This window comes from Phyllobates terribilis, unplaced genomic scaffold (genome assembly GCF_046119375.1).
Source record: "Phyllobates terribilis strain yellow unplaced genomic scaffold, ASM4611937v1 Scaffold_10__3_contigs__length_209671492, whole genome shotgun sequence".
NCBI lineage: Eukaryota > Metazoa > Chordata > Amphibia > Anura > Dendrobatidae > Phyllobates > Phyllobates terribilis.
The window spans coordinates 126265969-126289459 of record NW_027362770.1 but is presented as its reverse complement, the minus strand read 5'-3'; the positions used below and the strand labels follow the sequence as shown (position 1 = coordinate 126289459).

Below are 23491 nucleotides of genomic sequence, written 5' to 3'. Positions count from 1 at the left end.
CACATCCTCATGGTGTTGTCTTTCTTTTTGACTAAGACTAGTGGAGCTGCCCAGGGGCTACAGCTATCCCTGATCACCCCAGCCTCCTTCATGTCCCTAAGCATCCCCTTGGCGTGTTGGTAGTGTGCAGGGGGTACGGGTCGATACCTCTCTTTTATGGGAAGATGGTCTCCCGTGGGGATGTGGTGTTCTACCCCCTTGACTCGCCCGAAGTCTAACGGGTGTTTACTAAACACTCTCTCGTACTCTTGAACGACCCGATAGACTCCCTGTTTCTGGTGTGAGGGAGTGGAGTCAGTACCCAAATGTAGTTGCTGACACCAGTCCTCCATTGTTTCTTTAGAGCCGTTACCTTCCTCCGGGGAAGATGGAGGCAAGGGTTCTACGGACTGTATGGAATTTTGATTGATGGTATACAATTTGGCTAGCGTGGCATACCGGGGCAGGTACACTTCCCTCTTCCCGATATTTATTATGCGAACGGGCACCCTCCCATGGCGTACATTGACCACCCCCCGTGCTGTCAAAATGGTGGGCCTACTGTCTGAGTAAACTGGTTCTACCATTGCCTGGTAATCTCTACCTCTCAGACCAATAGCTGCCCGGCACCAAATCATCATTTCACTTTTTGGGGGCATGGCAATAGGGAAAGGGTCACACATTCTTACGCTACCAATCTCACCACCGGAGAGTTCTATCTGTTGCCGTCGCATCAGTGCCCGGATCTCTTTCTGGAGCACTCGCTGCTGGCCGGAGCTGGCGTTCTTGGCAACCTGTTGTAAAAGGAAAATCAACTCTGCAAGACAATTTTCAATTACATTAGTTCCTAGAGTTATCTTTGGGTGACTCTCGTGTTTGTCAATGTCTACAATGATCAGTCCCTGTGCTGCCAGTTCGACTCTACCGATTTTAATGGTCACCTCTTTAAATCCAATCTGTGGCACGGGCTGACCATTGCTGGCGATGATACTCAAGTCGTCGTCAGGGTAGCGGGTGATATCCGAGTCATTCCAGTACTGCTTGAAGAGCACGTACGGGATAGTGGTGACCTGTGACCCGGTGTCCAATAGGGCACTCATAGGGATGCCATCCAGTACCACAGGCAAGACTGGACGTCCTCCCACATATCTGTCGCGCCAGTTCGATGGGCCTGATGATCTTTTTCCTGGGGGTTGGCCCTCTACCCCAGGTTGTGCCAGTTTAAAGGACAGTACCTTGCCATATGTCCGGGTTGATTGCAGCGGCGGCAGATGGGTTGCTCGTCCTCGTTGTATCGGTCGCTGGGTCTTCCTCTGGCCGGTGGGGTCCTCCTTGGTCGACGCCACGGGATGTCCTCCGGTCCGGATGCCAGCTGGATCTTCCCTGGAGTGGAAACCTGTAAAGACTGCACAGTTCGGGTTAGCGCAGCAACGCTTTTAGCTAGCTCTTGGACCTGATGGTGCAGGTCTGGAGCCGGGTCATTGTTCAAAGCCTGTGCATCAGCTCCCACAGGCCCTGCCGACAAGGGCGCCGCCTCCTGGTGGTAAGTGGTAGTGGGGCGTCTGTGGGTCACAACGCCACCTGGTGCTGGTTCTCGGAGCACCCGGATGGCTCTGTCCTTGAACTGTGCAAATCCCAGATGAGGGTCCTGTAAGGCCATTGCCCGCAACTGGGTTCGGTGGGCATTGCAATATAAACCCTCTATAAATTGTTCAGTCAACAGCCTGTCCTCGTCTCCCACGCCGTCAGGGTCGGTCTGCTTAATGGCTCTCAGGGCCTCTTGTAGGTTCAGGGCATAGTCCCTTATACTCTCATGTGCCCGCTGTTTGCACCCGTAGAATCTAAGCTTGATCTCGGCTGAGGTGCGGGTATCAAAGGTGTCCCTCAGCCGGGTTAGTATCTCTGCGACAGTCCTCCTCCCAGGTGGCCAGGACTTTACCTCCCTTTGGGCTGCCCCGGTTAATTGGGCCACCAGGATGCTCACTTTTTGCTCCTCTGTGAGGGGATACACCTGGAAGAGGCTATCCAGCTTTTCTCTAAAGTCATGCAGGGTATGTGACTCCACTGAGTACTGGGGTAGCCAGGCTGCCCCCGGGATATAGGGCATGGTGAAAGGCATGACCGCAACAGCGGTGGCGCTGGCGGGGGTTGAAGCGGTGAAGCTCTCCTCCGTATCCGACATCCTTCTCCCCCCTAGTGGACCGTGGCCTACCTTGCGATGATCCTCTTCCGTAGGCCGCGGCTCCGCAGTGGATCGTCAGGGTTGAGGACCTTCTGTTGCGCTCCTGTGACGTCGGCGTCTGCTGGGCTCCTTCCAGGACCTTACGCGACGTCCGGACGTGAGGCGGGGCTTCAGTTTCTCGCGCGCTTTCGGAGTCCACGCCCCTCTTCTTCCCGCGCGGCGTCCTCAAGTTGGCGTCCAATGGCGGGAAAACTCCACGGCTGGCGGGAAGAAGGCCGAAGATGGCGCCGAATGGCGGGAAAACTCCACCGATGGCGGGAAGGAAGCGGAAGATGGCGCCGGATGGCGGGAATCTTCACCACAGGTAAGTTTGAACAGTCTTTTTCAGGCACGCAGTACCCGGTGGTTGCGGGCACGAGATCCTGCCGACTACGCCAAAAGTTGACGCACCCCTGGGCCTGTGTCGCGCAGCGTTGCGCACGCGGGAGCTTACCCGGAGCCGGATCTGTTGAGGGTTGTAGTCTCGTGGCGGTGACCCGGTCCGTGCCCAGGGAGTCAGACTAAGTGGCGCTGTATTAGCGGTAGATGTTGTACGACTACGCCACCTGTTGAATGCAGCGAAGGAGCTGCCGCTGCAGGGCAGACCGCTGAGGCCGGTGGTAGAATTGTGCAGCGTGATAGTATCACCCCCAACGGGAGGGGTATGGCCTCAGGGCAGCCGACGTGGATGATGGGGGTAGCAGGAACCACTCGGAGACGGTACGGTGTAGTTCAGGGTCTTTACTGGTGACAAAGATAGACCCTCCCGGAGTACTGCTAGCGATTGGGGCCTGGTCAGTCCTTGAGCAGATGGGATCTCCCCTGGCCAGGCGGAGTTGTAGGCCTCCCAAACTAACTGTACTCTTCTGGCTACCTTGCTAGAGGCGGGTATAAGTAGCCCACGTCCCTGAGTGTACCGTGTGGTGCTCACCCGTATGGCCGGTGACTCGGGGCCTTCTAGTAGCTTCCGCTCCACGACGGCGGTGCTGGTCCTACGCGTGTGACCGTGCCTTCGGGTTTCTTGGCCAGAGGACCTGAAATCCCCTGCCGGTCGGTTTCTGCTGCTGGATAGGAGTTAGTCCCCACAGCCTCGGACTCCGGGTCCGGTGATAGCTTCTCAGTCAGGGCGAGCTCTGCAGCTGCCAGCCCCTGACTCCTTGTAGCACTGCGCCCACAGAGCTCCTGATGTTCTTTTCCTATATCTGCTTCTCTTCTCTGTCTCTACTTCTTCTCTACTCACTAACCCTGCCTCAGCCCTAGGTTTATATAGGGGAAGTTCTTCCCCTCCCAGGACTGGGCAGGAGGTGTGGCATGCACAGGATCCCTGACCAAGAGACCTCCCACCTGCTCTCAGACATAACATTGCTGTTAATGTGGAAACCAGACCCCTGGGGTGCCACACTTGCGTTTTGCATGTGGCACAATGGCCATATTCACTTTCATTAGGTTGCGATGTAGCTTCACTATATTGACGTTTTTGGCAAAGATGGAGCCTCTTTTTTATTTTTATCTTGTTAAATTGAAGAAAATTAGCAAAATTGGGTATAACAAGTATAGACAGGGAAACATGTTATATTATATTGGCCAAATGGGGAAGTTATAGGATGGCTGAGTGACAATCTTTATGGGAACTGTGCTAGCAGCCATATTGGTGGTCACACAGCTTCCTCAGACTAAATTTTTAGGCAAACCCTTTTGGTCTTAGTGACTACCGCACATATATTTGGGTGCATACACATGCTGGTGGGTGGATACACATGCTGGTGGGCGCATACACATATTGGTGGGAGGATACACATGTAGGTGGGCGCATACACTTATTGATGGATGCATACACATGTTGGTGGGCGCATACACATGCTGGTGGGTGCATACACATATTGGTGGGTGCATACACATATTGGTGGGCACGTACCCATGTTAGTGGGTGCATACAAATGTAGGTGGGCACATACACATATTGGTGGGTGCATACACATGTTGATGGGTGCGAACACATGTTAGTGGGTGCATACACATGCTGGTGGGTGCATACACATATTGGTGGGTGCATACACATATTGGTGGGCAGGTACCCATGTTAGTGGGTGCATACACATGTAGGTGGGCGCATACACATAGTAGTGGGTGCATACACATGTTTGTGGGTGTGAGCACATGTTAGTGGGTGCATACACATGCTGGTGGGTGCATACACATATTGGTGGGTGCATACACATATTGGTGGGAGCATACACATGTTAGTGGGTGCATACACATGTAGGTGGGCGCGTACACTTATTGTTGGGTGCATACACATGTTGGTGGGCGCATACACATGTTAGTGGGTGCATACACATGTTGATGGGCGCATACACATGTTAGTGGGTGCATACACATGCTGGTGTGTGCATACACATGTAGGTGGGCGTATACACATATTGGTGGGAGCATACACATATTGGTGGGTGCATACACAACATGTAGGTGGGACCATGCACTTATTGGTGGGTGCATACACATGTTGGTGGGCACGTACCCATGTTAGTGGGTGCATACACATGTAGGTGGGTAAATACACATATTGGTGGGTGCAAACACATGTTGGTGGGCATACACATCCTGGTGGGTGCATACACATGCTGGTGGGTGCATACACATATTGGTGGGTGCAAACACATGTTGCTGGGCGCGTACACATCCTGGTGGGTGCTTACACATATTGGTGGGCACATACACATGTTGTTGGACGCGTACACATCCTGGTGGGTGCATACACATATTGGTGGGCGCATACACATATTGGTGGGCGCGTACACATGTTAGTGGGTGCATACACATGTAGGTGGGTACATACACATATTGGTGGGTGCATACACATATTCTTGGGTGCATACACATGCTGGTGGGTGCATAACCATGTTAGTGGGTGCATACACATGTAGTTGGGCGCATACACATATAGGTGGGTGCAAACACATGTTGGTGGGCACATACACATCTTGGAGGGTGCATACACATGTAGGTGGGCGCATATACATATAGGTGGGTGCAAACACATGTTGGTGGGCATACACATCCTGGTGGGTGCATACACATGCTGGTGGGTGCATGCACATGTTGGTGGGCGCATACACATATTGGTGGGTGCAAACACATGTTGCTGGGCACGTACACCTCCTGGTGGGTGCTTACACATATTGGTGGGCACATACACATGTCGTTGGACGCGTACACATCCTGGTGGGTGCATACACATGTTGGTGGGTGCATACACATATTGGTGGGCACGTACACATGTTAGTGGGTGCATACACATGTAGGTGGGTACATACACATATTTGTGGGTGCATACACATGCTGGTGGGTGCATGCACATATTGGTGGGCGCGTACCCATGTTAGTGGGTGTATACACATGTTGTTGGACGTGTACACATGGTGGTGAGTGCATATACATGCTGGTGGGATCATACACATGTTGGTGGGCGCATACACATGTTGGTGGGCGCATACACATGCTGGTGAGTGCATATACATGCTGGTGGGCGCATACACATGCAGGTGGGCGCATACACATGTTGGTGGGCGCATTCGCATGCAGGAGTGCATATACATGCTGGTGGGCGCATACACATGCTGGTGGGCGCATACACATGCAGGTGGGCGCATACACATGTTGGTGGGCGCATACACATGCTGGTGGGCGCATACACATGTTGGTGGGCGCATACACATGCTGGTGGGCGCATACACATGCTGGTGGGCGCATACACATGTTGGTGGGCGCATACACATGCAGGAGTGCATATACATGCAGGTGGGCGCATACACATGTTGGTGGGCGCATACACATGCTGGTGGGCGCATACACATGCTGGTGGGCGCATACACATGTTCGTGGGCGCATACACATGCAGGAGTGCATATACATGCAGGTGGGCGCATACACATGTTGGTGGGCGCATACACATGCTGGTGGGCGCATACACATGTTGGTGGGCCCATACACATGCAGGAGTGCATATACATGCAGGTGGGCGCATACACATGTTGGTGGGCGCATACACATGTTGGTGGGCGCATACACATGCAGGTGGGCGCATACACATGCTTGTGGGCGCATACACATGCTGGTGAGTGCATATACATGCTTGTGGGCGCATACACATGCAGGTGGGCGCATACACATGCTGGAGGGTAAATACATGAGGTAAACAATGACACACTAACGAAACTTTATTTTTTATATTTCCACGCATGCGCGGAAAAAAGCAGCGAGCAGAGTCCGGGAGACGGCGATCACGTGACTGGGAGGGCCTAAGCTCCTTCCTCTGTGTCTAGCCACGCCTCCTGCCCTCAGACTGCTTGCGCCGGCGGCGGCAGCGGCAGCAGTGGTGGAGGTCTCGGTGTGCTGTGTCACCGCGCCGCCCTGCATTACGTCTGTGTCACCTCCAGCGAACAGGTTCCGGTGCTCAGTTATCGCTGCGGGCAACCTGCCATCATCCCAGCGGGTGACAGCGCGGTATAAGAGAGGAGGAAAAGTTCCTGCACCGCTTCGGTGTTAAACAGCTGCAGTCCAGCTGCCTGGGGGAGACGGGAGCCACATTGTGCTGGTGCCAGCTGCAGGGGCCGGGGTGACACCGGAGCCTAGGATGTGCCCCTGAGCTCCTGCTGCATACAGCCCCCTCTGCAGACAATGTCCTGTGCCCCTTGTGGCTGAGCACGGCTGTAACCCCTCACTGCCTGGATGGGATTGGAGCCACCACCTTGGAGAGCGGCTATGTCAGAGGGCACCTCTTTGTGCTGGTGCTGTGCCCAATAATTGGATTATGACTGCATGCTCTGCTCTAAGTAAGATCCTATCTGTCTACATTTTCCGCAAAGCTGTTTCTTCTCTTAGTGAGCCGTGCCAACATCAAGCGTCCTAATCCGTGGAATTTTTATTATTTTTTATCCAAAACTAGTAATTGTTTTGCACCGTAATGATGTAACGCCAGCCCCGGGCACTAAATTGTAAATTGAGGGTCCTCACTGATAGTTTTACATTTTTTGCACTTTTTTTTTTTAAACCAAGGGATTGTTTGTCTCAAAGGAAAGAAAATGATTCCAAGGCGATCGATGCAGTATCTGAACTGTTTGCCTTTACTAGTCCTTTTGCCATGTTCGGTGGTCCGTGGCGCATCTGAGACCACCAATGTGGAATTTTACAATGCCATTGTGAATGTAACGGCACAAGAGCCCGGCAGCAAATCTGTGCTGGACACCGGGCGATACGGGTTGGACTCCCCTGTTACAGAAGCAAAAGGGATCATAGTGACACCTGTCAACATCCAAGGAGGTATTTATTTTCTCTTATTCTGGATTATTGGGGTGGATGTTTGACCACGACGCGTTTGATAATTGAACCTCGCTGCAGAATATGTTGGCGACAGTGGCGTAACTTCCTCAGTGCGAAATATCCAGCCATCACGCACCTTTAATAGTATGTGGATTAGATTAGCTCCAGTGCCAACCCCTATACCCTCTAAAGTTGGCGCTATATAAACCATACCAAAAAATGCAGATGCTTATATTGACAGCACAATAGATTGCAAGCCTCAAAGACTACTTTGTCCTCGATATGTCGAATGTACAGGTGCATTTTACAAATGAAGATTGGCACCTAATTTGCAACCTTCATCTAACTTTTTGGCTTCCAGAGTGTAACGTGCCAGGTGGGTTTAGGCCCCCCAAATCGCTACTAACCTAGTATACAGCATTGTAATAAGTTATCAATATACTATATGTTTGAATTTACATGCACAATATATAAATTGTCACCTGGGCTGCATTCACATCTGTGTGACATGTCCTACTTAAGTCCGATTTTTGGATGAGACAGTACACAGAGTTGAATGGACGTATTCACACATTCATTAAAATCACAGATCCGAGAGCGAGTTGCAGGAAATTCCTATTCTGATCCAATGTCGCGGATCAGACTTGTCCATTAAAGTCTATGGGGATCCGTGTAAAACGGATGGAACATGGAAGGCCGACTTTGTACTTCAGAGTTCCATCCGTTTTTAACTGATGCATTGCTGAGAGTCAATGGATAAAAAAAGTTGTCTACCTACTTCATTAAAAAAACAGGATTCATCTACGATGACAACTGCGCATGAAATCGATCCTTTTTTCTCGGTTGGTAACACGCAGATGTGTGAATGCAGCCTTGGTCGGAAGAGTCAATAGTCAACTTTTAGCTTGATCTGCATTGAATTGCTGCTACGTCGCTCCTTAACCTCTGAAATCCTGCACCTTTCTTTTCGTCTTCCTTGGCCAGTGCCCTGAATAGAGGTGTCCGATCTTTGGCTTCACGTACGCTAAGGCTGGTTCATGCATAGGTGAAGTGGTGGTGAATACCGCGCACTTCACTGGAAGTTCAATGGGTCGCAAAGTATTTAGACCTGAGAGAGATGTAGCTCAGAGTCCGAGGAGGAGAGCACCTGACTCTTAAAGATATTGGTAACCCGCAGATGATTTTCATATATTGTGCCCTGTATTTCTATTTTTCCTTTATGCGTCATCGGCCATATTGCATATCAGTGTCATGGTTGTGGTATAATAGGTTGGTGGCAGATTGGGGTCTAAATGTTCCTTTCAAGGGGCTTTTCTTGTAGAGAAGAGTATCTGTTGCTAATTCTGTTGCAAAAAATTGCTGTTATTTCATCAACATGGCGGACTCTTTGGCCAGATCCAGTACACTTCATTGTGCAATGCTGCTGACTCTTTGAGCCTCAGGTAGTAGCTTACAGGAGCTGTCACAGGACAATGTCTTTACAAGTCGTCATTATCATTTCTATATGGTCTCTACACTTGTCAGGCTATGTTCACACTTCTTTGCAATCATTCTGTTTGTCTCTTCCATTTTGAGGAACAGGCAAACGGAATAATGTCAAGAACAGATCCGCTGCATAACTGATGCGAACGGAAGTAGAGCAGCGCTATTGATTGTAATAGGGTCTGTGTGGGTTTCGTTATCTGTCCGAAAGAAAAGGTTCTGCACAATGCTGTTTTCTTCCGTTCCAAAAATAAACAAATAACAGAACCCATGTGGACCCCATAATAATTGGTGGGGCCCCTCTGTTTCTGTTTGCTTCATTTATACAATGGATTATTTTTTGACATTATTCCATTTGTTTGTTGTTCAAAACGGAATACCTAAACACAAATGTGAGGGTATGTGCACACAATCAGTGTTCACTGCGGATTGGACGCAGCGCAAGTGTGCTGCATGCAGTCCGCAGTGACCAGATGTTAAAGCATAGTGGATGGGATTTATACAAATCCCATGCCCACTATGCGTCTGCAGCACACCCGCGAAACCGACATGTGGCGCGTCTTTCCAGACCGCAGCATGTCAATTTCTCCTGCGGGTCTGCATGCAGGCTTTCCCCATAGACCTGAACTCTATGGGGAAAGCCCGCTTGTGAGGAAAAAAAAAAAAACACAAAAAAGAATGAAGCAAAAATCAAATCATTGATCATTTCACACACAACTCCAAAAAAGGGCCGGACAAAAGTATTGGCACCCTCAGCCTAATACTTGGTTGCACAACCTTTAGCCAAAATAACTGCGAACAACGGCTTCCGGTAACCATCAATGAGTTTCTTACAATGCTCTTCTGGAATTGTAGACCATTCTTCTTTGGCAAACTGCTCCAGGTCACTGATATTTGAAGGGTGCCTTCTCCAAACTGCCATTTTTAGATCTCTCCACAGGTGTTCTATGGGATTCAAGTCTGGACTCATTGCCAGCCACCTTAGAAGTCTCCAGTGCTTTCTCTCAAACCATTTTATAGTGCTTTTGGAAGTGTGTTTTGGGTCATTGTCCTGCTGGAAGACCCATGACCTGAGGGAGACCCAGCTTTCTCACACTGGGCCCTACATTATGCTAAAAAATTTGTTGGTAGTCTTCAGACTTCATAATGCCATGCACTTGGTCAAGCAGTCCAGTGCCAGAGGCAGCAAAGCAACCCCAAAACATCAGGAAACCTCCGCCATGTTTGACTGTAGGGACCGTGTTCTTTTCTTTGAATGCCTCTTTTTTTTCCTGTACACTCCATGTTGATGCTTTTTCCCAAAAAGCTCTACTTTTGTCTCATCTGACCAGAGAACATTCTTCCAAAACGTTTTAGGCTTTTTCAGGTAAGTTTTGGCAAACTCCAGCCTGGCTTTTATATGTCTCGGGGTAAGGAAGTGGGGTCTTCCTGGGTATCCTACCATACAGTCCCTTTTCATTCAGACGCCGATGGATAGTACGGGTTGACACTGTTGTACCCTCGGACTGCAGGGCAGCTTGAACTTGTTTGGATGTTAGTCGAGGTTCTTTATCCACCATCCGCACAATCTTGCGTTGAAATCTCTCGTCAATTTTTCTTTTCCGTCCACATCTAGGGAGGTTAGCCACAGTGCCATGGGCTTTAAACTTCTTGATGACACTGCGCTGGAGGACACAGGAACATTCAGGTCTTTGGAGATGGACTTGTAGCCTTGAGATTGCTCATACTTCCTCACAATTTGGTTTCTCAAGTCCTCAGACAGTTCTTTGGTCTTCTTTCTTTTCTCCATGCTCAATGTGGTACACACAAGGAAACAGGACAGAGGTTGAGTCAACTTTAATCCAAGTTAACTGGCTAAAAGTGTGATTTAGTTATTGCCAACACCTGTTAGGTGCCACAGGTAAGTTACAGGTGCTGTTAATTATACGAATTAGAGAAGCATCACATGATTTTTCAAACGGTGCCAATACTTTTGTCCACCCCGTTAGCGGCTCATCTGGCGGACGAAGGTCAGCGGCGATGCAGCGATGAGATGAGCGGCGCTAGCAGCACAACTACCCCGACCGGCGCCGCTGACCTCCATGCGACTAACGTCGGAAGATCGGCGGCTTGGCCCGCTGATCTCCCCACAGCAAGTGTGAACGGAGGACCGGGGAGCGGCGCCGCCGGTCGGGATGCTTCTGCTGCGAGCAGCCTCTCATCTCCCGGCTTCTCACAGCAGAAGGAGCCGCACAGGCAGCGCCACTCCCCGGTCCTCGCTAATACGGAGCCGCACAAGCAGCGCCGCTCCCGGCCCCACACTAATACGACGCTGATTGGTCGCGGTGGCCGGCCGCGACCAATGAGCGAGATGGCCGGCAAATTTAAACGCCGCTCTGCTGAATGGTCGCGGTGGCTGGCCGCGACCAATGATCGAAATGGGCGGCAAATTTAAACACAGCTCTGCTGATTGGTCACGGTGGCCAGCCGCGACGAATCAGCGAGATGGGCGGCACACTTAAACGCCGCTCTGCTGATTGGTCGCGGCGGACGCTGCCCGCGACCAATCAGTGATTTTGGAGCCACATTTAAACACTGCTGTGCTGATTGGTCGCGGACGCCAGACGCGACCAATCAGCGAGATTGGCGCCAAATTTAAACAACGCTCTGCTGATTGGTCGCGGCTGCCGGCCACAACCAATCAGCATTATTGGCACCAAATTTAATCCCCGCTCTGCTGATTGGTCGCGACCACCGGCCGTGACCAATCTGCGATATAGCCGCCAAATTTTAACACCGCATTGCTGATTGCGCCCGGTTGGCCGCATACATATTCTAGAATACCCGATGCATTAGAATCGGGCCACCATCTAGTACTGTATAATCCCTCTTCGATAGTAACATGTGCATCCACTTTGCTGGCTTTAAAGTTGGCCGCCCTAAGTATAGCTGTAAAGTAAAATCTTCTTATAGCGGTGTTGTTATAATGGCCCTTATATAAGTAATTGTTCTTGGATTGTGACTTGGTTTAATACTATATTAGAGGAGTTCTTATAAAGAGAGCTACTAAAACCATTGACACTCATAAACTTGGAACAAGCAACATGAAGGGGTAATCGTGGGGACAGATATACTTTGGGATTTTCTGTGAATAAACTTAATAAAGGCTTTAAGCTCCATTGTAACTCAAAATGTAAAAAAACAAAAACAAAAAAACAAAGGCATTTGATACTGTACCACATAACCGCTTTATACTGAAGCTACAGAGGCAATGACTTGGGGGGAAATATATGTAGATGGGTAAGGAATTGGCTTAGGGATAGGAAACTAGAGTCGTCATAAATGTTAGGTTCTCTAAATGGGATATAGTCAACAGTGGGGGCCGCAGGGATCTGTGCTAGGACCGATTCTTTTTAACCTCTTTATTAATGACCTTGTGGATGGGATTGAGAATAAAGTGTCCGTCTTGGCTGACGACATCAAACTATGTAGGATATTAAAATCTGACCTTGATATTAAAATACTACAAAACGATCTGAATAAGATGACTGAATGGGCAAACACTTGGCAGATGAGGTTTATTGTAGGGAAATGTAGACGTCTAAGGGGTAATGTTTCTCCTTGCGGAGAGTGACACACCGACTCTGGCATGCCAATGTAAGGAGGCTTATTCGCCATGCAATGCTCCTCTGGGAAATTGAATATGCAAATTGCCTCTTCAGAGAAAAAGAGGACTTGAACTCTATAGCGCCACCTATTGGAAGCAGCAATCCTGCAAGTCATAATCAACCGTTTAACGAGTCGTGCAATATGACTTAGGATAATAGCCAAATCAGAATCTCAATTTGCAGACACGGTGTTTTGGGCTGTTGGCCCTCGTCAGTGCAAAGTATGAGAACTGATTTGGCTAGATGAGAGGCTCTGGACTGAGGTCTAAGGGGTAACATTTCTCCTTGTGGAGAGTGACACACCGGCTCTGGCATGCCAAGGTAAGGAGGCTTATTCGCCGTGTAATGCACCTAGGACAGAGTACTCCTATTGCGGCATATACATAAAATGGGAGTATACTCGGGCCTACAGAACAGGAGAAGGCCTTGGGTATTCTGGTTACAAGTAAGCTGAGCAGCAGTACTCAATGTCAAGCAGCAGCCGCAAAAGCAAACAAGATTTTAGGGTGTATAGTAAGAGAGAGAAAATCCCGCAATCCCAACATATTGTTACCCCTTTTTAATCCACTGGTGAGGCCACATCTGGAATATGGGATCCAGTTATGGGCTCCACATTTTAAAAAGGATATTCAGAAGTTAGTCAGTTCTAAGGCGGGCAACTAGATTATTACAAGTGATGATGATGAGAGGTTGAAAAAGTTGAGATTGTTTAGCTTAGAAAAACAACGCCTCAGAGGGGATCTCATTTACTTGTATAAATATATGTGTGGTCAGTACAAAGGACTGGCACATGACTTATTCCTTCCAAGGACCATACTATGGACCAGGGGGCCATCATTATGGGTGGAAGAAAGGCGATTCTCGCACCAAAACAGGAAAGGGTTCTTTACAGTCAGAGCAGTCGGACTGTGGAATGCCGACCACAAGAGGTAGTGAGGCAGACACTATAGCAGCTTTCAAAAAAGGGGCTGGAGGATTTCCTCGATACACATAACATTGTGGCCTACAGATAAATTAGTGACAAAATGTACAATTGGTGGAGGAAGGTTGAACTTGATGGACCAAGGTCTTTTTTTCAACCTATGGAACTATGTAAGTTCTGCATTATAAAATAAAAATTGTGCCGTTTTGTGTCTACAGCTACTATGCAGATTTCTTCCCCCATGGCGACAGACTACAACTCTGCAGTTCAACTCAATACCCCCTCCCAACTTTTTGCTTGCATAAAACGTAGAAGACTGGTAGAATGGAAAATGACTGCAAGATCAGACTACAGTTTGTTTGTAGTCTGTTACTGCTCTAAATTGGTTTCTTTAAAAATAATAAAAACCTGCACATTCTTGCAATATTTATATGAATCTAGCAGCTGCAGGGCTCTATAATGGATTTTCTCATGGTTATAAATTCATAGAGCATTATAAAAAAAAAAAATAATAATAATGCTCCACACAATTCCCTTCATTATAACATCCAGGGCACCATTTATTGACAGATTCCTGGCTGTTCCTCTGTGATACAAGGTCACTCGGGTATCTGCTGACTTGGTCTAGACGGCTGGTGCCAGGGTGCTGCGATTTTGCCCATTAGAAGTGGATCAAGAAACTGAGACCGGGCTGCTGAATCACTTGTAACGTGAAGAAATAAAATGCTTTTAAATTTGTCATTTATTACGGCCTTACACAAATGTTTGCCAATAATTTGTATTTTAATCCCCCGAGGAGTTTTTCTCTGTCTGCTGCAGGCGTAGTGCTAGTGCTGTAGACTTCTGATATACTTTAATGCATTTTAAGGGGCATTTTTATCATTTTACTCACTTATATAGTGAGTAAAATATTACTTGCTACTGTATATAAGCCATTATTTCCACAGCGCTTTACAGCTATCGGCATCTCTGTCCTCATTGGGGCTCACAATCTAAATTTGTTATTAGTATGAAAACTGGAGTACTGAGAGGGAACCCATGCAAATACGGGGAGAATATACAAACTCCTTGCAGATGTCCTTGGTGGGATTTGAACCCAGGACCCCAGCGCTGCAAAGTGTCAGGGCTGCCCACGGTACAATGATGCTTTATAATACGCAAATCGTCTGCTCTAGAACATGCCATATCGTGAGGCCTCAAAGGCGGGCTGCCCGGTCACTGCAGTGGAGCCCCACGAGAGGTCCACCCCTGCCGAAGTGATGCACAGACGTCATGACATCGTGATAGCACACTAATCGCAAAAGTCGCTCAGGATGCCGAAATTAGAGTGCCACAGAGGAAGTGTGCATGGCTCTAGTCTGGCTGCCACGGAGTACTGGAGTGGATACCAGCAATAAAGTAGTGCAATTTTTTTTCTCATCTCTAAACAAGACCAGAAGACTTGCTCAAGCGACTGGCTCTTTACCCCCTTCATGTTATCTGGGTTGATTTCCCATGATAGGACATCAGTTTGTTATAAATCGTGTATCTCTGCTTATGTGAGCCTTCGGCCAAAAAAGCATCAGTTACTAAACCGAGACTGCTCCTGGTGTCTTCAAGAAAGAAACTGGAAAAAAGGAACAGTGGTTATGGACAAAAGCTGTCAGCGAGTATCCACCCTGACTAGCCCTACGTCAGCGACTATCCACCCTGACTAGCCCTACGTCGGCGACTATCCACCCTGACTAGCCCTACGTCGGCGACTATCCACCCTGACTAGCCCTACGTCGGCGACTATCCACCCTGACTAGCCCTACGTCGGCGACTATCCACCCTGACTCGCCCTACGTCGGCGACTATCCACCCTGACTCGCCCTACGTCGGCGACTATCCACCCTGACTCGCCCTACGTCGGCGACTATCCACCCTGACTCGCCCTACGTCGGCGACTATCCACCCTGACTCGCCCTACGTCGGCGACTATCCACCCTGACTCGCCCTACATCGGCGACTATCCACCCTGACTCGCCCTACGTCGGCGACTATCCACCCTGACTCGCCCTACGTCGGCGACTATCCACCCTGACTCGCCCTACGTCGGCGACTATCCACCCTGACTCGCCCTACGTCGGCGACTATCCACCCTGACTCGCCCTACGTCGGCGACTATCCACCCTGACTCGCCCTACGTCGGCGACTATCCACCCTGACTAGCCCTACTCAAAAATCGGCAGTCCTACAGATCTACTGCCCCTTGTTATGTCCACAATTCACCCTATGACAGTTCACACTGCCAAATAGTCAAATACTGGTAAAAAAACTAAAACCATTCATCTCATCACCATTACTGGAGCCTTTCCCAGGGGCCACATATAGTAATGAAATAAATGGTAGCGTTAGCAATGGCCTGTATGGCGCCCTCATATACTGTTTATGGTGCTCTTCCGACAGATCTTTGCAGGTTTATGGTTAGTAGTTTTTTGTGTTTTTTTTTAGCAGAGACATTAGTGCAACATAAGTCAATTTAATGGCCTCAAATAATAAATAAATTTATATAAATGGTTAAAGACCATGGACCCTATTAACATAGGAAAGAAATATTTTTTAAATATTTTAGTGGTTACCTTTTAGTTAGAGTAACCGTCGTTTTAATGTTTACTTCATAAATCCATAGTATACGTGAAAATAAGCAACTTTGTAATGTATGTTATCAGAGAAATCCGCTTCTTTCTCTGCCGGAATTGATCAGTCATTTTCCAAATTCTCAATTCTGGGGTAAGATCTGTATTCAGTGAAGACCGACTTTCCCATTACTGAGATAGAAGATGGCAGCTGCTACGGATACAATTCTATGGAGGAGGGAGGAGTTGTAGGCAGAACTCATCCCTTTTCCCTCTCCTACCTACATAGAATCTTATCAGCACCAACTGATATCTCCTACCTCAGTAATGGGAAAGTCAGTCTTCACTGAATACAGATTTTACCTCAGAATTGAGAATTTTGATAATGACTGATCAATTCTGGCAGAGAAATAAAATAATTTCTCTGATAAGATGTATTACAAAGTTTCTTATTTTCATGTGTACTATTGACTTATGAAATCAAAAGTTAAAACTACATTTACTCTTTAATATCATTGCACTTTCAACCTATAATCTTCATTCATTCTCCTGGATATGTATTTTGCAGCCTGATTAAAGTTTGATTTTTCTCTTGTGGGAGTGTCTCTCCCAGTAATACAGGCTGGATTTGAGGTCTGTTGCATCCAGGGTGCTGCTGGATTAGCTCATGTATGCACAGCTCTAATACTATAGTAATTTCTTCTGCATATGCCTTTCTATTGTTCTATAGCCTATTTTCTCTGCCTTCCCTTAGACTGTGGATACTTTTCCCCTTTCCCCACACTGCTGCTATTTCTAAAACTGAGAGAAGAAGAGGTGGAGGAGCAGACTGTACTGTCAAAGCCAGGTGCAGGACCACTAATAAACTTATAACATTTCTGCAAAGCACTCGATTACATAAAGGTCTTACAGTCTTTCTCCAAAAACCAAAATGGTAGAAAATTTTTAATGAAGACTATTTAGAAAAGTTTCTTAACTTTGTATTTAGGAAAGTAATGAACAACTATAAATGTGTGAAGGTGTACATAGCCTTTAACTTTGTGTTCTTTAATTAACCCAGAAAATGGGTCATAGATTTAGAAACAGACAAATATATGAAGGGTAAAATTAGTCATACGGAAGTTTCTTATCTTGGGCAAGATACACAAACCTTGTGATTAAAAATATTCAGCATTAAAGGGAACCTATGATATGATTCATGCTGTCCAAACCACAAGCAGCATGATTCAGAACCTGGCTGCACGATTGCAGTGTCTTCTCTGAAACACTCCGACGTTTCAGAGAAAATATAGTTATAAGATCAGGGTATAGACCATGGCCGGAGATAAAACTAGTTCAACGCTGCGCGTGGCTGACTTCAAGCGTAATGGGGGCCCAGCCGGGTCCGATGGTGCCAAAGCCACCACCCTATGACCTTCCATCCACGGAGAAGTTATGACCAATCATAGGTTTTGGAGTTTCAGCTGCAGAAGCAGGGGAGGGAGACTAGAACCATCCCAGGGGCGGAAAAGGCAGTGACTAACCAAGGGGTTAAATGCTCGTGTAAGGCCACATGGCCTCTGTCTCTTTCTTGCTGTTCACTTCTAAGGGGGGGGGTCACGTCGGGTAACATGTTGGAAGGAACTGTAAACTGCTGGCACCCCACACCCCCCATGTGGTCCAGCTCACAAGGATGAACATCAAGCCGGTAACTGACATGTTTCATCTGCTTATACCTTTTCTACGACCATCTGTATTTGCGGATCTGACCATTATTTATTTATTTGTATGTGTATGACCATTGTGTATATAGTGTTTTGTCTAGTGTGTCCTTAAGGCAATTAAACATCTAATTTAACCTTGGGCTGCACTTTTATCACAATCAACGAATCCACGTGTCTGTGTTCTCGGATTAACTTCACATGCTACCGGGACTGGTTTCTGGCCCAATATAATCCTGTTAATGGACGACGCTTTTATCTAACGAGGAACTGGTGGCCGTCCTACCGAGCTTGCAAGGCTCTGTTTCACTGGGGCTAGTGAAAGGTGCCGGTCAGGGTTGTGAGTGAGCGTTGTGCCATGCCAGCCCTCTCTCACTCCTCATGCCTCCCTGCGCCCGTGTGGACAGGGGGTTTCTGTGTAAAACTGTGCTAAGCTGACCTTGCATGTCCCCAGGGAATGCGGAACGTCCCGTTGGTGGAAGTGGGGAGACCGTACTGCGTGTGATGTCCGGTGGGGCTGCGAGGTGCGGTTCATCACAGCCTTGATATGAAAAATGTGACAATATAATTGGAAAAATAGTCAACTCACTGATGCTAAACATGGTATTCAAACTTGAGGAAAATGTACTTATAGGGTGATCAACTCGCAATGAGTAGCCTAGAGAAATTAAATATGTGAGGACAATGTGATTGGAAAAATAATCTACTCATTAATAATGTTACCAACATACTTAGAAGGGATGTAGATGAAAAAAGTGGGACTTGTGCAGCGACAGAGTTGGCGTTGAGGACAATAAAACTAAATGGTGAACTCACAGAATTCCGTATAGCAAGATAACTAACCCAATGTTATGGAAAATGTATAAGGATATGTTCACACGTTGAGTATTTGATTGCAGAAATTTCTGCAACGTTTCTACATTTCTTGACAGGAAAAGGCAGCCTCAAAAATGTTGCGTTTTGCTGCGTTTTTTTGCCTGCATTTTTAAAGTGCATTCAATGGGTGAAGAACGCAGGCAAAAACACATTGACGTGCTGCAGATTATTTTCTGCACCAAATCTGCAAGTCAAAAATACTCAACGTGTGCATGACACTTCAGGTTTCTCATTCACTTTGCTGGCATCTGCGCCAAAAAAAGGTGACAAAAACGCTCCAAATTGCAACGTGTGCACACAGCCTTAATGTGTCATATAGCAATACATGGGGATAAAACTATATATGGGAAGTCTGCCAAAACTATTGCTCATGATAGACTATAAATATATGTAATCCACATGATGGTATGCAAATAAACCAAGTATACAATGTAAACAGAAGATAACAATATACCTTGATCGGTTCAAACACATAGTTTGGCGCCAACCCCGACGCGCGTTTTGGTCATTACCTTCGTCAGGGGTAATATTTTTTGATATTTTCACCATACTTTGATCTATTGACCTTTTTTTCAGATTTTTTTTGTTGGTTTTCAGGTTATTCCCAGTAGGTCTATATCACTATATATCCTTGCGATATGTGTAGTTATCACTTTATACAGTAGTGATGGATATATGTAACTTACCAGCTACTGATACCCATATATTATGTGTTTTTTTTTTTTTTTGTTTGTTCAGCCAAGGAGCTGCACAGCTCCATCAACTGTATAGTAGCCACAGCTGGGTACTGCACATCCACCAACTAATCAGATGTGCAGTACCTGACCGCGGTCACTATTTGATCGACAGAGCTGTGCAGCTTCGGCTGCCGCCAATACCTGGAACAGCTGATCGGTGGGGGTGCCGGGTATCACACCCCCACCAATGACATTGATGACCTAACGATAGGCCATCAATGTTTAACTAATCACCTAGTTTAAACTGTATCAGCATCTGAATACGTTTTACACAATTTTTGCAGTTTTAAGTCATTGCCTCGGCTGCTGAAAACACAAACCTGTGAGATTTTTAATATCCAAGGGAAAAGGAAAAAAAATCTCTTAGCAAAAAAAGCTTGTAGACTTAACGGAGAGGCAGCTCATTCTCCGGGAATTGATCAGTGAAGCTGTGAAATGCGTGGAGAGTCACATTAGTCCTTTTCAGAAAGTCGCAATTATTTTATTAGCATTTTCCACAATGTGAATATGCAGCAAGGTTCAATACACACCTAAGGAATGGCTCAGGTACAAATTCTTAATATAATGCAGAGTATCTCATTATTCCCTATCTTAAAGGGGTGTTCTACCTTTGTCCAGCAGAGTCAGTGTAACCTCGATCGAGATGGAAATGCTGCTGATTTTATTTGTGAATTTGCAAAGGGAAATCTGCAGCAGAATACAAGTATCATGCAGGAAGACGAAATTTTCCCTAGTGAAGTCAGGTGCAAAGCTGCAATAAAATCCTAGTATTTTAGGCCATGTGCACATGATGTCTTTTTCACATGAAAAACCTATCAACTTTTCAAAAGAATGAACTGGAGTGATTCTAAGTAAAAATGACTTGCTGTGCACCTGTTCAGACTTTGGACACCTTTTATCCACTTCCGGTTTCTAAAAACATCAAATGGTTAAAATAAGCAACATGCCCATTCTTCTGGCGTTTTCCGCTCCGAAGATGATCTCTACTTTACAAGATAAGCTAATGGGAAAGCTCAAAAAACGCCTTGAAGATGACCAGATGTTGTTATTTTTTTTTTAAGTGTTTTGCCATCGTTTTTTGCTTAAAACAAAAAATGATAGCGTTTTTTTCATTATTCAATGAAGTGGAAAAAAAAAAGCACACCAAAAAAAATACAATAAAAAGGATGTCACAAAAACCATGGGAAAACTCGACATAAAACCACCGGTGGCTAAAACCGTCCAAAAAATGCTTAGGAAACAACTGAAAAAAAGCAACACAAAAGACTCTTCGGGAAAAAAACAACTCCTGAAGTGTCTTCTGCTTGAACAAGCTTGTCCAGTTCGCTTGAGTTTAAAAGACGCTATGTACATATAACCTTCGGGTGGATTTTTTTGCAAACTTTGGCATATTTGCTGCCGAAAATATTCATAGTAAATCCAACTGCTTTGAATGTACCGTTAATCTGCATTGTGCACTCTAAAATACTGTCCCCGAGAGGGAATTATTATTATTACCGGCCTTCAGCTTGATCTCCAGCGATGGCCACTTGATGGATGAACGTTCTGTAAGAAGATCAATCTTCTGCAAGCCTAGAGAGGTCCAGGGTCTTCTCGGTCATTATTTTGATTGTATCAAGCCATCGGATTGCTGGTCTTCCTCTTCGCCTTGTTCCTTCTAGTCTTCCAACCATGATGTCCTAAGGCTCAGCCTCTTGAGATAGTGTGGCTTTTCTGATGGAATGAGGACTTTTGCTCCCCTAATTAGTGGCACAAGATACATCCACAAGTCTTTTGTGTTGAACATTTTGAAATAAATGGACTTGTCTGTTGACCGAAGTTGAGCATTCAAACTTATTCTTTAGGAGACCTTCGCAGAAAAATGTGTATCATATATAAACTATTTAATGTGTAAAACTGACATTTTCCACTGCCACTTGAAGTTTGAAGTCCAGAAATTCTAGAAATGTCAGGCACATAAACATTTTTATAACCCATCTCCAAGAACTGGTTCTTGGCAGTCACCGCAGAGGCTCCATGTTATGTCCTCCTCATATTCTGGGCCGATGCCAGCAGGAGAAAACGTACATGATCCTCTAATCAAGGGAACGGTAACTAAGCGGTTTAGTTTGTGCAGAGAGGAAGTCACATGTCTAAACTTGTTCTGAGCGGAGCAAAATGTGACAGCATTGTCCGGGATTGTGTAACATTTGTGCTTCAGTAATTGCTCAGCTCTTCCTAAATGTTTCTCTTGCAAATGTTTGTTTGCATTTGGCTATTGCTGCAACTGCCCTATGAAGTATTCTTATTTTTTCCTGACAACCACAAATGTAAACCAGATATGTATATAGATTAGTTGTCACTTTCTATAGCCGACTAAGTGGAGCAAAAAAAAAAAAAGTTCCTTGTCTGGACCTAAGGGTTCGTGCCTGTAAATGCAATCTTGGTCTGTCGTTTGCAATTTGGAAAAATTGTGACGTTGCCATATATATTAGTCTGCTAGTCCTGAGTGAGAATCGTGGTCCACAGTCTGGGTCAGTCATCTCTGGCCATGGACAAGATCTGTATGAATTTCCTTACCCTCTGGGATCCCAAGCTTATAGTTAGCTGGGCTCGCGAGATTTCACCTGTGTGCCACACAGATGATGTCACGCCAGGCCGGCGAATCAAACTTCTTGTCTGGAAATCCAAAAGCTTCATGCTGCTAAATGTCACGGGTGTATCAGGTTTGACAGACAGTCGTTCTGGATCCAGCTATAGAAGGTCGCTGCGCTTGGCCTTGCAGACACCTTCTTGATCCTTTCATCTCTAGTGTAGTGGTATCCTCTCGCTAGGACCCAGCGGTGATCTCCACCTTCTGCTGCTAATTGACACACCATTGCTTGATCCTTAAATACCCTCAGTGTCTCCTGAGAGTCGCCAGTGATAGAGTAAAAATCCTCTGTTCAGGTCTGGTGTGCTAGCAGTCTGCTAGATTCGTCTTGGAGTTCCTTTGAGGATAGTAGTCGTGATCTCTCGAGTGTCTTCTCAAAGCTAAGTGTTCCCCCTTGTATGTTTCTCTTGTTTTGTCTTTAGTTGCAGTGGGGCCGACTGGTGCTCACCCCTCCGACTCCCTATCTAGGGCCCAGTTCTAGGGAAAGCCAGGGTTTAGGTCTCCTGCTCGGCGATAGGTGAGGAACTGATTTAGGGACGATGGGAGAGCCAGGGTGTTGTTAGATTTACCCCGGGGTCTCCACTCTTCCTTTCCCTAGTGCTGGGCTTCCCCCTCCTTTTCCTGTTGCAGTTCGCTGGATCCTTGGAATACCTAGCATGACACCTCATGTGCATGGCCAGAGACTGTAAACCTGGTCTGTGGACAAGGGTTGCAAAAAATAATCCACTCTTCTCTAATGCCAACCCATGGCATATTACTAATGTATTCTCTAGAGATGGTGTGAATCGAATCTCAGGGCCCAATCTATTGGCTACGTCTGTAGTCTCTGACCACTAGATTGGAGCCCTGAGAACAAGTTCCTAGTGTCTGCAGCTCTTCGTTTGATTACCCGGCCTGGCGCAACATCACGTGTGTCACACCGCAACGATGACGTTGCGCCAGACTGGCAAATCTAAGTAAAAGCTGTGAATGTCGAGAGGTGGTTCTCAGCATTCCCATCCATCAGCTACAAATTAATGACATGGCCAATGGATCAGGTCCTGCAAATTGATTTGCTCCATCCTTTAGTATTATCCCCTAGAGCCCCCCGTTGGGGCTGCTTCCCTGCCAAGGTGAGGCTAGATTCACATTTGCATAGAAGTTAGTTCCAATAAATGACTCCCAGGTCACTGGCATGCACAATGACTAAAAATCCCCTAGAAACAACTGTCAATATGTCTGCTTCCTCCACTGGTGTGATAGTTGTGTAGGACATCAGTCAATCCTTATTCTTCAGCTTCCAAGTCCTATAAGGCTTTAACTTCTATATGTCATTGTACAGACTGTTCAAGGTATGCAGGACTTCATAAGAGATGTTTCATTAGGATGGCATGTAA

The 23491-nt window shown here is 46.8% G+C and overlaps 1 protein-coding gene across 2 annotated transcripts in view; it reads left to right on the top strand.

Annotated features, from left to right (window-relative positions):
- Positions 1–6507: 6507 nt before the first annotated feature.
- Positions 6508–23491, top strand: part of RNF130 (ring finger protein 130) — a 261704-nt gene continuing 244720 nt past the window's right edge. For both annotated transcript variants that reach the window (XM_073649772.1, XM_073649771.1), the window contains exon 1: positions 6508–7519. In XM_073649772.1, the coding sequence (XP_073505873.1) occupies positions 7282–7519 (238 nt within the window). In that variant the 5' untranslated portion in view covers positions 6508–7281. The remainder of the gene's footprint in view (positions 7520–23491) is intronic.